General features: G+C 41.5%; 1 protein-coding gene and 1 pseudogene across 1 annotated transcript in view; both read right to left on the bottom strand.

Annotated features, from left to right (window-relative positions):
* Positions 1-15,093, bottom strand: part of LOC6496359 — a 45,799-nt gene extending 30,706 nt beyond the window's left edge. The window contains exon 1 of the mRNA XM_001960724.4: positions 14,142-15,093. Within this exon, the coding sequence (XP_001960760.2) occupies positions 14,142-14,706 (565 nt within the window). The 5' untranslated portion in view covers positions 14,707-15,093. The remainder of the gene's footprint in view (positions 1-14,141) is intronic.
* Positions 15,094-15,570: 477 nt separating this feature from the next.
* On the bottom strand, positions 15,571-16,293 carry LOC26513761 (annotated as a pseudogene).
* Positions 16,294-16,695: the final 402 nt, after the last annotated feature.

The following is a 16,695-nucleotide window of genomic DNA, read 5'->3' as shown; positions in this document are numbered from 1 at the left end:
AAAGCAGAGTGAAAGCGAGCGAAAAAGATGCAAGAAAGTGCCAAAGCAATATGCAAATGAATAAAATGCTCATCGTCCTCGTTCGTCCTGTCAAATGGCCAACAGCTGGCAGCAGGCCCTGTCTCACTCCTATAAACAGGCCAAAACAATGGGCATGGTCATGAATACGAGAACGAATGCTGGAAGAAATCTCTTTGAAGAAATTTTCAATTAAATACGCAAAAAGGAGTCAAAGCCGAAAAGGAAAATTAGGAATTAATTAAGACAACGGCGAAGTGGACTGGACCGTCCTCGACGTCCTGGCTAGGCTATTGGGTATAATTTCAAGCGGAAACCCGCCAAACAAACACAACTAACAACAACGCCTTGGGTCAGGACGAGGAAACTGGCAAACTGGCGGCTGGAAATTTATTTGTGCGTTGATTGCGCGCAAATGATGATCATTTAATTAAGCACGCAACGGCGAGCAGAAGAGCTGGGAGCCTGGGTTCGGTTTTGGGCTTGGGTTTTCCATTCCCTTGCTTGGCTTTCCTTTCGACTTGGATTGGATTGGGGCATGAAGCAAGAGGAACTGCTAGGGAAACCCTGCTGGGATGGCCGAGATGTCTGGTGGCCGGATGTGGCTGGCCAGTTCAATCTGTTTGTGTTTTGCATTTTCCTGGAATTTTATGGCCTATTCTCCTCCGCGAATGCCAGCGTTATTATTAAATTCTCTTCTCCTTTTTTTTTTTTGTCTGCGGCCAGGACAACATCCCCACTTTGATTGGTTTACTTAACGGCCTGTCGTTGAGATTTTCCCAGGCTGCTCTTTTATTCTCCATATATATTTCGTTGATTTGAAATTTAAATTGTGCGGTTACTTTACAGCTCTAAGACTGTAATCCCCTCTGTTTCCGAAGGACATCTTTGTATTTATTTTTAATTAAAAAGCATTTGTGGCCAAATTATTCGAGTTACACAAGAGACTAATTTTTGTTTGATATAAAGTTTTTGATTTCAAAAGAGCGCTTTATAATTGATTCAAATTTCATAATTAATTGCTAAAAATATTTTCAGTTGGTTCTGAACAACTTTTGTAATATTAGATGGACCAATTACGCCAAAAATTGTTTCCAGTTCCATGCACAAACATTTTTCAGGTAGTGCTCTACAGATTTTTGATATAAAATGAATTTTTCATCACTCCCGTAACTTATTTGCTGGCATATTTCATTTATCAAAACATTTATGAAGCCCGTAAAAATGAAATGGGATTTTTGTTTTTCCCCCACAGTCCTCCACTCACCCGGCAACTTATGACAAAAGTTTTTCGTCCTCTATCAGGACTAACTGAGTGGTAACTAGTTTTTCCTAGCCATCGACTAAAGCGCGCTCCTGGGATTTTGCCAATACCGCATTTTGCAGTCATATATAAGCGAGGGCGAGTACGAGTACGAGTTCCAGTTCTTGGAATACACACAACCACTGAACCATCCACTGACCCACCACCACCACCTTGTGATCCATTTCCTAGACAACGTTGCGGCAATTTGCGCACAAACACAGACACCAGAGCGCACAGGACACAGTTATTGGAGAGACATTAATACCAAATGAAAATTGAAATTATGTCTATACACTCGACAAAATTTTATGGCGGGCTGGGGGAGGACACAGCTCGGGGGTTCTGTCTCTGTCTGGCTGAACGCGCTCAAACACCCACACACAAGCCACCCACCACCCCGGAACACACACACCCACACACCCACACATAATCAATGATAATCCAACGGCGTATTATAACCGCATTAACAGTTAGGCACGTTCGGATACAATTCGTTACGTTCTGATAGATTTTCGTGTTCATTTCAGATAGCAGCCGAAATATAATTGTATACGATTTGTGGGATCTCCCCACCCACCCAGATATACAATTCAATTGCAACCAGTTGGTATCCTTTTTTTTGTTGTATGTTGAGCGGATTTTGCCACAGGCTTTTGGCTTCGACAAACCGTCAACCATAAAATCTTCATTATTTTTGGCCACAGATATGTACGCGTTGCACAAAAAACACCGAGGACCCGGGGATTGTTTTGTTCTGACCACAAAATCAATCAAAAAGCGAATGAAAGATCATTATGAAAAGCGCAGACAGCCGCAAGATAAATGACATTTTAAAAGTCTGACAGAATGGAGCAGCTGAGATCCAGTTTCCTCATCAAAGGGGATTGATAAATATTGTTTTAAAACCGGCTTTAAAGTTGAATTCAATCGGGAAACCGGCACCAATCAATTTCTATTCAATATGGAGGAAACTTTGGCCCTCCAGCCGAAAAAGGAAAACTATTTTCCGTGGAAATTTGATTATTTCGCCGGTTCCGCTCCGGCCAAACTGCATTAGTGCATAAATCCATGTCAAGTCGACGTCAAATTCAATTAGCTGACATAATTCCATTTGGGGGCGCTGACAGATGGCAAAATGTTGCCCGAAAACCGGGCTAACCCTCTTCTTCCTTTTTGCACCCTTCTGCACAAGTTCGGCAACCCATACATATAATACACACACATACATATAGATAGCGACAGAGTGTAGTCATAAATTTTGAAAATGGCAGCGGCACGTGGAAATTAAGTGATGAATACTTTAGGGCGCATAAACTTGCTGCCACAAAGTGTGAGCCACGATACAGGCAGCGCCATGGGCGGGGGTGGAGCTTAAGTCGATTTAGGTCGCTATGCCATATAAAATGTGAAATTGCTGAAGCGCATCCACACCCACTCTCGACAGAAATATTGAAAAATATGGCAAGCGCTGAACATTTTGCAAAATATTTCCCAGCCAGTGGGGGGGGGGGGGGCTGTGCGTGGCTTTTGGGCTACACTCTCCACCGAAGGACTCTGCTCCAGGACACTGGTCTCGTCCACTTACCGACTCTTTCCTCTTCGAAAGAGATGCGCTAATCCAATTATTATCAATTCAGTGACAGAATCGGCAGCCAGCACCCCTAGGGGCGTTAAAAATAAACAGAGACCCCTAGGATCCCATACCAACTCATCTGGTCAGCTAAAGGACTACGGCTCTTACCTGAAAAGAGAGGGGAAACAAACAAAAAGGATGTAAAATTAATTTCTTTGGAAAGTAAATAGACAGTGCTTATCAATATCTTAGAGGATAACTCTTTGGCAGGACCTACATCAAAGAGGAGCTGAGAGCGCGATTTATCCATTAAGAGGACTCATTAAAAATTCAAGAGCCCCGATAAGTACGGCGCCCTAAGCTGGAATCAAAGTCAACTGCTTTGTTGGCTTTAAATTTTTAAAACAAATAACAATATTTGAGAGCCACATGGCCCCCTCGAGGCGCCACCCAAATGCCAAGGCAAACAAAGTGAAAGGGGGTCCTGAAAATTATCTGGGGAGCATCAAAGTTGCCAAAAGGTTACAGGCTTTTATTTTCCGTTATTTTTGTTTCCATACTGATTGTGAAATCGATAACGTAAATCGCTGAAGCGATAACATAATAAATTCTACGTTTCACGCTCAACTACCTCCCACCCAGGGCACCTTTTGGATGTTTCTGTTATAAAGAAGGTGCTGCTGATATTTATATACCTATCATCCGGGCTCTTCCATGAAAGAGGGTCCACATAAATTTTTATGATCCTCCAATTGCGGAGAAGGAACTTGCTTGCGCGCCCGAAAGTATGCAATGCAACAATCAATTCAGCTCCTTATTTTATTTGTTTGTTTGTTTGTTTTCATGTTGTGCACATAATTCAATGGAAGCCCAAACACACACCCCACACCCACACACCCGTGCCCATCGATAACAATAAGAGCAACCCTTTTTAGGGCCTTTGTTATATTGTGTGTACGAGTATGTGTGTGTGTTTAACCCTCGAGGAACTTCCGCACTCAAAAGTTAGCCACAAAAAAAGGGCTGGCAACAGCGAAATGGCATATGATGCTCGGGGTCTCAAGAGATCCTTACATATCAGAGATGCCATCCTTCAACCTGTGATTACGTTACAAAACATGACCCCAAGTAGTACAAAAAATAACCCCCTCCTTTTCAAGACATATTTGAAACAAATTTTCAATTTATAACTTTCGTCATATCATATTTTTTGGCATCTCTAACATTTTTTAAAAGGCCCTAACCTTTGGCCTTTGAAAACTTTTTCCTAATACCCAATTCCCTTTGGCAGAAACTGTACTTTCATATTTGCTGATTTGACATTTACTTTAAAGTCAGACAGAAGGCAAAAAAATTTATATTATGAGTGGCATTAAAATTTGATGACTGCTCCCGCCAGGTCCCGAGGCGAGAATCCCGGAGATTCAGTTGACTTTGTAAGGATTTCTGAGGAATTCAATTGTCAGCAATAAATCGAAGTTGGCCATAAAACGCAGCAAAGGCCAAAACAAAAGGTTTTACAATTTTAACAGGAAAAGGACATTTATTTCAATCCCTAGAAATGCCATGTAATTGAATATAATTTAAAGCTGCTGTCTGTTCAGACTAGACTGCTCACTTAATTGCCAACCCAAGGGATCCTTTCATAAACAGCTCCCAACATATTTCAAATGTCACACAAAACAAAAAAACGAGGGCAGGGTCAAAGGGATGTGCAGAGGTCAGTGCGGCAGCTTAAGTGAAAGTGTTCTTTCTCTGCCAAGCTGCAGGAAAGTGCCACATAAATTTTTATTTTAAGAACAGCAACAATAAGAAAAGTTTATTGCACATTCCGGGGTGTTACGGGGGTTAACCTCCGCTTAAGTCGGCTATATATAGACTCGGACGTTAATTGAAAGTTAGTGCTGCGTTTTTATTAACACTTTCGGACCGTCTGGGTCGGGTTGTTAATTAAGTTAAATGTTCTACAAAAAAAAGCAGAGAGAAGCGAAGCAACAAAAATTATGCAGCTCGAGGACTTAGTTAAAGGTATTAAGCCAAAGTTACTGGCACTGGCCAGGAACTAAACTTACTTGCCAGAACTTTGCTTACAACTTTCTGACCTTAACAATAATTTACACTTTACCTAAAAGTTGGCCCAACTCTTGCCACTTTTCGCCTACCGCCCCCTGCTTGGCCTTCCAATAAGTCGTTGCGGTCGGTTAACGCGACAATAAAAAACACTTAAAAAAATGTGCCCATTGTTGTTGCTGAAATATAGGATAGGGAGAGTGGGGCAAGGAGTATGTGGCATGGGGAATGGGGAATGGGCGATGGGAGGACTTCCAGCAAGTAAGAAACTTTTAATAAAAAGCAGTAACATTTTGGGGTTGCTTCGGCTTTGCGGCCAAAAAAGGGACCATCGTCAAGTGAAAGTGCCCGAAACTTGGGCGTGGAAATTGCAATTTCTTCTAGATTTTATTTTTGTTCTTGTTATTTTTTTCCGAGGCGTGGCGCATTGAGGCATAAATAACAGCAACATTATTCACACCAAAGCAACAACATTGGTCGGGAGACTAGAGACTAGAGAAAGTGCCCCCCCGCGCGTTGTATGTTTTGGGGAGTTCGTTGTTTTTTGTTATTGTCCTGCGGCCGGGAAAGAGACAGGCTATCTCCCCCGGAGAAAGAGATAGATGGCCTTCCAGCCAAGTTAAGAGCAAGTTTGTCTGCCAGGCAATACCGAAACCAGCAGCCAAAGTTTATATTTGGTTTATTTACGCTTAGCCAAGTTTTTTTTTCACATTTATTTCTGTTCCTCATCCGGTGAGGGTGTTGGCCTTCGAAAGTGAGTAAATTTTTTAACGCTTTACCAAATTTTCTGGGGCTTCAAAGTAGCTTTTCGTGTATTCTTCGTCGTTTCATTGTCGTCAGAACGGAAAAGACGAAACTTTGGCGTATTTTAAATATGCAAACGTGAGTTTTATGTCCCTCGGCACCTCTCGCCGAATACAAAACAACTTTTTTTAATAGACACAAATCAGGTGTACACATGTTGTGGGGAAAACAATTTCAGCTTCTCAAGTGAGAACGATTTTTGGAAAGTGCAAAAAAAATCCACAAGAATGGGGGATTTCGGCCATTATTTAACCATAATTCGTGGGATGAAATACAACCCCTAATACAAACCCTAATTAGGTTAAGCTACAACCCCGTATAGGTAGCCTGTAACCTTTCTCAGGAGCTTATATTTATTTCCAGCAGCTTATGGGTTTTATTAAATTTTTTCCACAATTCCTCTCCCTCTCATTTAATTGGGTTTCAAGTTTCAAGACTTTGAAGTTGCCCCCAAGATTGTTATTTTCAGGTTGTTTGTTGTTGTGCCGCCGCATTTATACACCCTTGAAGTGGAGTGTGTGTCGCGAGTCGCGACAGATTGCCTGCAGTGCCACGCCCCCCGGGGGCAAGCATCCGGCCACCCTCACCTTCCCAGCCGATAAAACTGTTTGTTTTTCCACAATTTTCCACGGACTGACACCCTGCAGGCGACCATTTTGCCGCCACAACGCCCCCCTCTCGGCTCATTTCGAATGCATTGGCTAACGGTTAATTTCGCCACGGGCTATCAGCTATCGGTTATCAGCTATCGGTCATCTGGTATCGCAACTTCCGCCTCCTCCAGAAAATCTCATTGAAACCCGGACCAATGACTTTATCTCATTATACGCCTGATTGACCATAAAAATTGGATCGTTCATAAAGAAAAAATAAAAAGTTGTATAATAAACCACAGCTTTGATCTTTTTGCCGGTATCCTTTCCATATCCTTGCCCCTACACCACCGTCCCCCGACTTATGTTAAATAAACTTTGCGATGTTGCCATTAAGTTGCGGCAGGAACAGAAATATGGCCACTCCCTTGGGTGCAATCCTTATAAATTGCTTCCACTATCCGCAAAATAGCGTTTCGTTCCCTGCCGCTTGTTAAGTTTCGTTTTTGATGGCTTTGTTTCCGCTTCGCACTCGTAAAATTGCTTAATTAAATGACTTTTATCTATCATTGACAGAAGCTCAGGACGAAGGCGACAGAATTTATGCAGACTTGTCACGTAGCCGACAATTTGTCTCAATCATAATTTTGCCCAATCTTAGCAGTTGTTTCCTTTTCCTTTCCACTGTTTTTGTCGGCCTCGTCCTTAATTGTGGCCTCCGGTGCTTTGTCCATTTGCCGAGGGCCAAATAGATGTTATCAAAAAGCCAACAAAACATACAAACACACATGCGTGTTGTTAAATCAAATAGGAATACCCTTGAGTGGGTCGTTTTATAAATTTTGAAAAGGATAATAGTGAACGATGGATACTCTATGGTATTTCCCTTTGTCAATTTGCACCAGATCCTTAATCGGAATCCCTTAAACGATTTCTAGTTCGATTCCCCACAATTCTGCATCAAAACCTAGGAACAAAAATGTTCATCGATATTTTTTCAATTTTCCTGATGCAAAATCCAGGATATCCTTATATGGCCCAGTAGGATGTCTATATCTTTCCCAATTCGAATCCGATCCATGAGCGGAATACCTTAAACTATTTCAAGTTCGATTCCCCATCATGCTGTATCAAAGGAATTTAGGACTAAAATTTAAATAATGCCATTCGTCATTTTCAACATCAAGGTTGAATTCAAAAATTAAAATGCCTATTTTCCAGGGATATAAATCACAAACCGCGTCGCGTAATTTGTTCACATTCGTCAGGGTGTCGGGGAAGACCCCGAAAGAAGCCCAGACAAGTCGGAGGAAAAGTAAAAACACTCACGAGCCCACCACAAACAAAATCCCCGCCCTGCTCTGAAAGGACGCGCCCACAACTCCTGGCACATTACCCAGACATAAATACAGACAAACAAAGTTTTGTGCGACGCGTTTCCGATTTCTCTGGTTCTGGTTCTGGTTCTGCTTCTGTTTCTGTAATTTTTTCCTTTTTGGCCCGTGAAAAAGGAAAATCTTTTCCCGGGGAGAGGGAGGAAAAAGGCCACGCATGTTGTCTGCCGCTTGTCTGGAAAGAGACAACTCTGTTTTGGGGTGGTGGGGCCTCCCGCTCCTGGTGGGTTGGGTTCACCCACCTGGCAAAGATTTATGTAGACCAGAAAGGTGTGTGCGAGTCTTAAAGTTGCCGGTAAGCGGGAGACAGTGAGAGAAAATTTACGAGCCAGACAGGAAACCCTTTTATAAGGCAGAGTCGGCCAGTCCTTTTTCCGCCCCCACCCGCCTTTGTGGATGGCATAATTAGGCTGCCATTAGCTGTTGGCTCTTCCACAGGCACACACTCATTCATTTAAACATAACTCGGTCTGCGAAAAAGTATCCGCAAGATACTCGTCCTTTTCCCAGCTCGCTGTTTGTGCAGGCCATAAATTTGTGTTGAAGGGTTTTGTGATGATATCGGTTACACATTTCTATGCAAATGCATTATTAATGAGCGGATTTCTTTGCCCTTTTGATTTATGCCCGACACTTAATTAGGATCTCGATTTGCTGCCCCAATTCCCAGAGCCATAGCACTCCTTTACTTTTTACATTATTTAAATTTAATTTTTTTACAGAAATTGTTTGGCCAGGCCTCGGTGGGGAATCGGTTTGGGAAAAAAACATGCGAAAAAAATGAGAAAACAAACATAAATCAAATTGCAGTCAGTTATGCTGACAAATGCAAGTATGCAGCTCCAATAAAATAAATATGCGACATAAATATTGCCTTTGGCAGGGCAAGCTGTATGTAAATGAGAGAAATGGTCAGTGAATGCGCTTTACCGGAATTTCACAATTTCCAATTGGCTTTTTTATTACCTTCCGATATGACAGGAAAAACAATCCATATTTTTAAGGTCGAATAGGCTCATATACTTCAAGATTTTCAGCCATAAAAATATATTAAATAAAATAATATTATAACCTTCAGTAACTTTCACTTTGTTAGGGTATTCTATGGAAATGAAAAAACGCTTTATTATTTGACAATTAATCTTCATACAAAAAGTCAACTGATTTCACTCATTTTTTCCCAACATTTTTCCATTGGAATATTTTAAGCCCATAATGCGATTCCTTTGGATCTATTTTTTCAGCAAATTTAAAATAAAAGCATTCCTTTAAAGAGAGTTCAGCGTTATCAAATTAATTTAATAAATAAATTATAAAAATAGAAAGAAAATCTCGCCAATTAGGCTTATGTTAATTAGAATGATTTGTGTGGGCCTTTTCTATGGATAATTGAAATTCAATTAATCGCTGTCGGATTTCCGCAAAATGTTTTTGATTCAATTCAGTTTTAATGGACGTAATAAATACAAATCGTGATAAAAAATGATCGTAATTAGCACAGGTAAATTATGTGCCATTTTTAAAGCACAAACCGAAAACAGGGCTGGCAGATTTCGAGTTTTTAATCCACGTAGCATACGTTGTTAAATTAATTTATTTAAAATATGACCGCAGCATGAAAGGTTGGTAATGCAAAATTAATGCCTGGTAAATAAACAATTAAAATTGGTTTAAATGCAATTTGTGCCCGGCATTGTGTAATATTGTGTAAATGTTTTTTTTTAAAGTAGCATGTAAAAGCCCGAAGAAGCCTCGGAGCTCGGGACAGGGATCAGTCTGAAATTATATCAAATTTCATTCATTAATTTCCATTTGCCAATGCCACGCCTGTCTGGGCCCCTGGTTTTCCGAGGCACATCCATTCCCAGCCATCCACTCCTCACCCGGGCAACACCCTGGTCGGAAAAACTTTCCCTCTCTATGAAATACGAGACCTGAGCTCGCTTTTCTTGTCTATTCTCGTGTTGTCTAATCATGTATGAATGAATAATGATATGAATTTGACATGGCACAAAAATGTACGAAAATGTACAAAGGCAGCTCCAAACAGGACAGCCATAAAGGACCTGCAAGGACGGAAAATTTATTCATGCAAGTAAATGCGGGAAAAATGGAAAACTGCCGGGTGGGGAGTAGCACGAGACGCACGAGTACGAGAAAATTTCTGTTTGCCGTGATTTTAGCGAAGTTAGAATGCGGCCGCGTCTCGGTTTACAACCACGGGGGAAATCTGGAGCTGAATCGGAGGGAAAATAAAGTCAGAGTCGGACTCGGAATGAAAACGAAAACAGGGGATCACTGGTTGCTTTTAATTACAACACTTCAAGCTTTAGCTGGCACTAAGTGGCTCAAAGTGCGCGGAAAACTCGGTTCACCTTTCCATCCTCCCCAACAAAACGGCGAAAAAAAGGTAAAAATAATAAGGGAATTTACATTTATTATTAATGTACTTATGTACAGAAGAAAGGAAATTGCGTTGTCAGCAACAGCTTCCACAAATACATAATGTTTTCTTCGTCTGCGATGTGAATTCTTAATGTCCGCATATAGGAAAACAATCTTTTAAGAAAAGCCGGCTTTTGGGGTCAGAAAAGAGGTCAAAAGTTTCAGCTACTTACAAGGAATTTATGATTAGCTGTGGAAGGTGAAACAAGCTCTCGACCATTCATGTTTTAAAAAAATATTTCAACTATCTCCTATCACTTGTCCCCACCTTTCCCATTAGCTTAAGATATTCCTCAATTCAAAATTCCCAGGGGAGTAATGCTAAGCTTGTAGCTTCCCATTTTTATTATATGTATGATATTCTCCGTCCGAACATGTGCCTCATGATTTTCACCCTCTGTCTGGCTCGGTTTATATCCCCCGGGGTGCCTGTAAAAAATTACAAACATTTAAAGTTTGTTATGAGAGAGCACACACGGGCTGAAAATAAAATAAGAAAAACAAATCGTAAGCAAAAGGATGTGAGGTGTCTGCGAGGATGCATAAAACATGCGTCAGACAGGCATCGTCCTCATGCAAAATGTATGTAGCATACATTTATGCGCTGCCTGCTATTCGATTATTTGGGGAATTCAAAAATTAGACATTTCATTTCCATTCGGCGAAGAGGTCGAAAGCAAAACAATAAAATACGAGGCGTGAGAAAGCCGCAGGCCGAGGTATTTAACATTTAACACCAACTACAATGTGCGTGCCACATTCCCTCATGCCCCACGAGAGGGCAAAAAATAAATGGGCCATGGAGGCAGCGGCAGCGGGCAGGATAATTGCCACAATGGACGTGGCAATTAACGCGGATAAGGAAGGACAATGGCCAGAGACTTATGCAACACAAATTGCAAACCAAAGTCGGTTTTTTTGGGGGTTGATTGGGAATTCCAGACGACAGGCGATCAATAAGGCAGTGTGGAAGGTCCTTCTCCACCTCCTCCTACTCCGAAATTCAATCAACCTCCCCTGTATATTTGTACTGCAATTAATTTTGGCAATCTAACCAGTAAAAGCCATCAACCTAAACAAGTGAATGCTGCAGATAAGCCCTTAGTGGGATAACTGAGAGAAAATGTTAATAAAAATTAATAGAATTTTGAAAATACAATAGTATTTAAAAACATGAATAAAAAAAGTCCAAGGCCTAGCTTGCTCTTCTCTCATTTGTTGGATATTAATTTCAGAAAACAATACTATTTTTTTCCGTGCTTCGAGGCCGTTTTTCGTGTCGAGCATTTGAAATGCAACTTACCAGAGTGCAACATTTCATTTTGGCTTGCAAAACGCTCGAGAATTGACTCGACAAAAACCTCGACAAGCAATAAAAATGGCAAAAACAGAGACGGCCACCAGGACGGCCAGGACTAGAGTAAAAAATTCAAAGAAACTTTTGCAGAAATGATTCCTTTGGCCAGCGCCAGTGCCAGTGCTAGTTCCAGTGTGTTTCCTTTCACTTCGACACGGCTAGCAAAAACTGTGACAAGGCACCAAAAACGAACTGCGCTCTGAAAAAAATGCCTGGACTAAAACAAATATTCAGCAGGAGGTTTCAAACTTTATTTCGGTTTCAATTTGCGATAAAAACAGCGACAAGAGTCGCTGGGGCAGTGGCAGGGGCAGTACCAGTACCAGCGGCAGCGGCAGCGGCAAATTAAATTTAACAACTCGAGGAAGGACTCGAGAGCGAAGGCGGATGGGCTGTGCGATGAGAAGGGGAATTGGGGACTACGATCTGAAAATGAGTTGTGACGAGGAAGGACACTGGGGGCGACTTGGCACAAAAGAAGAGCCAGCAATGCATTTCCCACGCTGCAATTGCTGTCACTGCTTGTTTTTGAACATTCATAATAAATTTTGCTCTGCAAACCTTCTTCGACAGCAAAAACAAAGGGACCCGAGTATATATATCCTTTTTTACTCCATTCTTTCCTAGTTTTTTTGTGTCCCTTTTTGCATTGCAACCGCCCCCACCAGTTGAAATGTAACGGATGTTAGAGTTGCGCACTGAAAATTATATATAAACAGGATATGACAGGCAGGAAGCCGTTGCCCTTTGGACCGCCACGCCCCCACTGCCCACTGCCCACCGCCCAACTCCCATGCCGCCGCCCGAGGTTGCCCCGAAGTCGAAGTGCATTGCTAAGCTTTTTTTCTAGTCTATTTTGGCTTCCATTTGCCGCCCCTCCTTGCTGCTGCTTGAATTTTAATGCCAAATGGCATTCCGGATTGAGCCAGGACTCAGTATCGGACCAGAGGACTAGCTACTGTTGTGCCGCTGGCCAGGACTAAACGGCTATCAGGGGAAAACGAGTTGAGACGCCAGTGACAAGAGTAGCCGGAATACTGAAAAGGATATTGAGGCCCCGGGCAGGATTTTATATTAAACGTGTTTGAAATTTTCTATAACTTTTAATAGTTTATAACTTTGCTAAGGATAAAGTAAAAAAGAGTTCTCTAAAATTTAAAACAAGCTTTATGCACTATATCCAGATGGTTTCTGGCGCCAATCTCCTGCTTCATCAATTTATAATTTCATAAAAAGCTGAGGAAAATGCATCATCTTGGATACTTCCTCCTTTTTGTAAAACAAATTCTGCGAGAAGAATCTAAAGTGCTAGAACAACAAAAGGATAATGCAACCTTAGAGTAGGTACGATAAAGTAGAACTTCTTTTGCGATATATTATATGAGTATAAACACAAGTGCGGAGCTTACATAAATCACGCATACGCACTGTGGCACAGTGCCTGCCACAAGAGGCCAACCTATAAATAACCCAGACGACACTATAAACAACACCAGAACCAAAAAAATGGAAAGAAAATGAAGCCGGAGATAAAGTTTAAAACCAAAATATAGTAGAGAGCAGGCTTAAATATTCTGATGAGAAAGTTAAACAAAAAGTCTTTTAACTTTTAACCATTTTTGTACAAAGAATTACCGATCCAATGGCCAATTTTCGGACTGAAGCTGAAAAATCAAAACATCACAAATCAAGAAGTAGGATAGAAGGATGAGAATCGAATCGGTGTGGCAGGTCCTTTCTTTTCCTGGTCTCTCAATATATGTATATATTTATATATAGTATAGTGAACAACTTTATCCAATTTCTTGTTTTGAGCTGAGACCAGCACATCGCGCATAAGCACGTACAAATCGCATTTCTTAGGCTCCTCTTCCTGCCGCTTTTCTGCTTCCTGCTTCCTGCTTATCCTTTTTTATTTGCCCCTGCATGTGGCATGTGGGCTATGCCTTGGTTGTTTAGCTGTCAGATTTACTTGTCTCACTGGGTCGTCTGAATATCCTTGAGACTCATATATGGGTGTGTGTGTGTGTGTTTGCTATAAATCGACAGCTAAATCTGCAAAAACATTGATAAGACAAGCGACATGCCAATGCGGCCAAAGGCATTTTCCAAACGCCTCTCCCCCAACGACTTAACCCAAAATACCAAAACGAACCGAAAATGTTTAGCCAACTTGCTGCGAAATTGCTTTTCGATTTATTTTCTATACATGCATGTCTGACAAATTGTTGAGCGATATATATATATAGAGGATATGTATATGTCGAGGGAAAGTGGGACCAGGGAAAGGAGTGTTAGTAAGAGAAAGGGATTGTGACAAATTAGTCTCTGGCCTTTGTTGTTGTTTGCTGTGCTGGCACAAATTATGAGATCCTTATCGTCCTGGCCATGATTGAGTAATAAACAGAGAGTGGGTAAACATTGTTTTTGGCCGGAAAACTAGGCCAATATGCTTGGACTATTTTTGAAAAATTATGGAAACATCATTGAAATGGAAAGCAAATATTTTTAGAGAGATGATTGTTTCTTCTATGCTGGCATTATTTTTCAATCTCTATATTTATTCAATAGCATTAATTACCTAATGTCTTGGTCCACTGAGCTGTGGGTCGCCAGTCCGGATAGTGTTTGGGAAACAGTTCGCGAGTCCAGTAGGTATGGAGCACCACCTTGTAGACGGCCAACCGGTCCAGGGTGCAGCCCGTCTGGGGAACGGGCTGAGTGGCTGGGGGCGTGGCCAGTGAGGGTGTCGGATCGGGATTCGAATTGGCATCCAGACCTTGATTGGGCTCGTCGACACTGTTGGCATCGGTGAAGTAGTAATTACGATTCAGATTCGAATTAGAATTCAGATTGCCGTTTGATGTGGCAAACTTGATGTCGTTGTCCCGGTCCAGTTGTTGTTGCAATTTCTGTTCCGGTTGCTGCTCCTGTTCCTGCCCCAGCCCCGGCTGCTGTTGCTCATTGGCCTCGACACTGTAGGCATAGATGGCCGGATTTGAGATGAAGGAGGCCCCATAAGCACCGACGGCAGCATCCGCCTCCGAGGGGACGTATCCCAGAGTCAATCCCAAAAAGAAGAAAAGAAGCAGCCACGGTAGCGACGGCCAGTGGGCCAGAAACTCGGTTTTCGGTGTCGCTCTCATTTCGTCAAATGTTGCGTGCTAATTCAGGCCCTATCTCGCTCTACCAACGCCGGCGTTGGGCTATTTCTGTTTTAATATAATTTATTTAACTTTGTATTCTTTTTGTCGCTTACACTTCACATTTGCCTTCGGGCCGATGCCTAAAATAAATGCACATTCAACACACACGTCTTGCCTTTTCCACTCACATATTTATTTTTGGTTTCTTCACTTTTTGGACTTTTGGCGCGCGTGGTAGCAGCACAAGCTCAACAAATGCGATGCCGATATGTGTGCCCGAGCGGCGGATATATCTGGGGGATATTCTATCTGTGCGATACAACCGCCCTCGTTGAGAGTTCGTCGCGGACTGAACCAATAATAATGTTGTGTCAGGCAATGAAAACATCAGCTCTCCCTGCAAAGCGCCCCAATATTACGGGGAGCATTGCAGACTGAGAGCGTACAGCACTCGGCTTCTGGGGAAATTCTCCATGAGATACTGTCATCCCCCTTCCACAGAATATGGGGGTTGGACAAAAATAAAGAAACAGCCTGTTGAGCTTGCTTCTGCTTCTGCTTTGGATTGTTTTTGGGTTTGGAGTTTACATTTTTTGCTAATCTATAATATCTAATACAATATTGTAGATATAAAGTACTCTACATTCTATATATGTACAAGAAATAATACTATAACAAGATATTGCTTTTTAAAAACTAATTCCAAAAAGTAGGCTTACTTTTAGCGTTATCCGTTTTGAAAACTTATCTTATCTCCAAAATATTTAACTGCATTCATTTCGTATCTGGCTTCCAACAAACTCTAAGCAATTTCGAAATTTATTTGTATATTCCTAAATTTTTTGTAAAAAAAATTGTCAGAAGTGTTTTTAAAAATCACGGTAAATTTATTTATGTTCTTGTACTTTTTTATCAGGAAATATACTCGGGAAATGGAAAGAGACTTTCTGTTAATTCTCTGAAAATAAAAGAAAAAAGTAAGTATACATTAACTTATAATAAACTGATATCTATAAATACCTTCTGTCGTCGTCTTCGTCGGGTAAGGCGATTGCGGCTCCACAGATCCTTCCTGTAGAGATTCTTGTGCACCTGGATATCTGATGGAAGCAGTACCGGCATGGCAACAATCTGCAATTCGATTCCCATTGCAGCTTGCTAGAAACGTTCGTAATATGGTGTTTTCATATTACGATGGAAGACCACATTCCCGACTGTTTTAGTCGTATTTTCGGTCCACGATGTCCACCTTGTTGCCACGAAGATCGATGGGCATATTGTCGACAACCCGGGTCAGGTCACGGTTCCATTTGAAGCTGACGCGCGAGGTCACATCAAAGAGAAGAGTGCGTCTTGGCCCAGGATGTAGTAACCCTCACGATGATCCCAATCTTCTCCTGGCCAGCAGTATCCCAGACGTAGAAGTGTACGGGGCCACGATTCCAGGGGTGCACCAACATGTGGGTGCACGTCTACGCCCTGAGTGGCAATGTATTTTTTCCCATACTTGCCTGTGAGGTGGCGTTTGACGAATGTGGTCTTCCCAGTGCCACCATCTCCGACTAGCACGCACTTCCATGTGGGCATTTCCCTGCCATCAGAAGACGACAGCACAAAGAAAGTCTTCCTTCTTGGAGTCCTCGCTTTTCCCTGCTGTGTGAGGCTAAGTGAAAAAAAAATTTGTGTCGTGCCTTCAAAATTTCTAGAGCTAATACGTCAGTATGATATCGGCGATATCATATCGATATATTAATAAATGCTTATTAGTTATGCAACACTAAAAGTTTTCTACGTAACGGATTTTTGTACTTTTTTGAAAAATTTAGATTAAAAATAGGAAGAAAACAACTAGGATTTAAATAAATTCTAAGTCCATGACAACATTTTATTGGAAATCTTAATTTCAAGCTAACTATAAAGCTCATAGGTTTATTGCCTTCAAAATTATAACCGTCAAATAATTAAAACAATCTAAGCAATAGCTAAAAC

This window comes from Drosophila ananassae, chromosome 3L (genome assembly GCF_017639315.1).
Source record: "Drosophila ananassae strain 14024-0371.13 chromosome 3L, ASM1763931v2, whole genome shotgun sequence".
NCBI lineage: Eukaryota > Metazoa > Arthropoda > Insecta > Diptera > Drosophilidae > Drosophila > Drosophila ananassae.
Note: the sequence above shows the minus strand (reverse complement) of the source record. Positions and strands in the feature narration are given on the sequence as shown.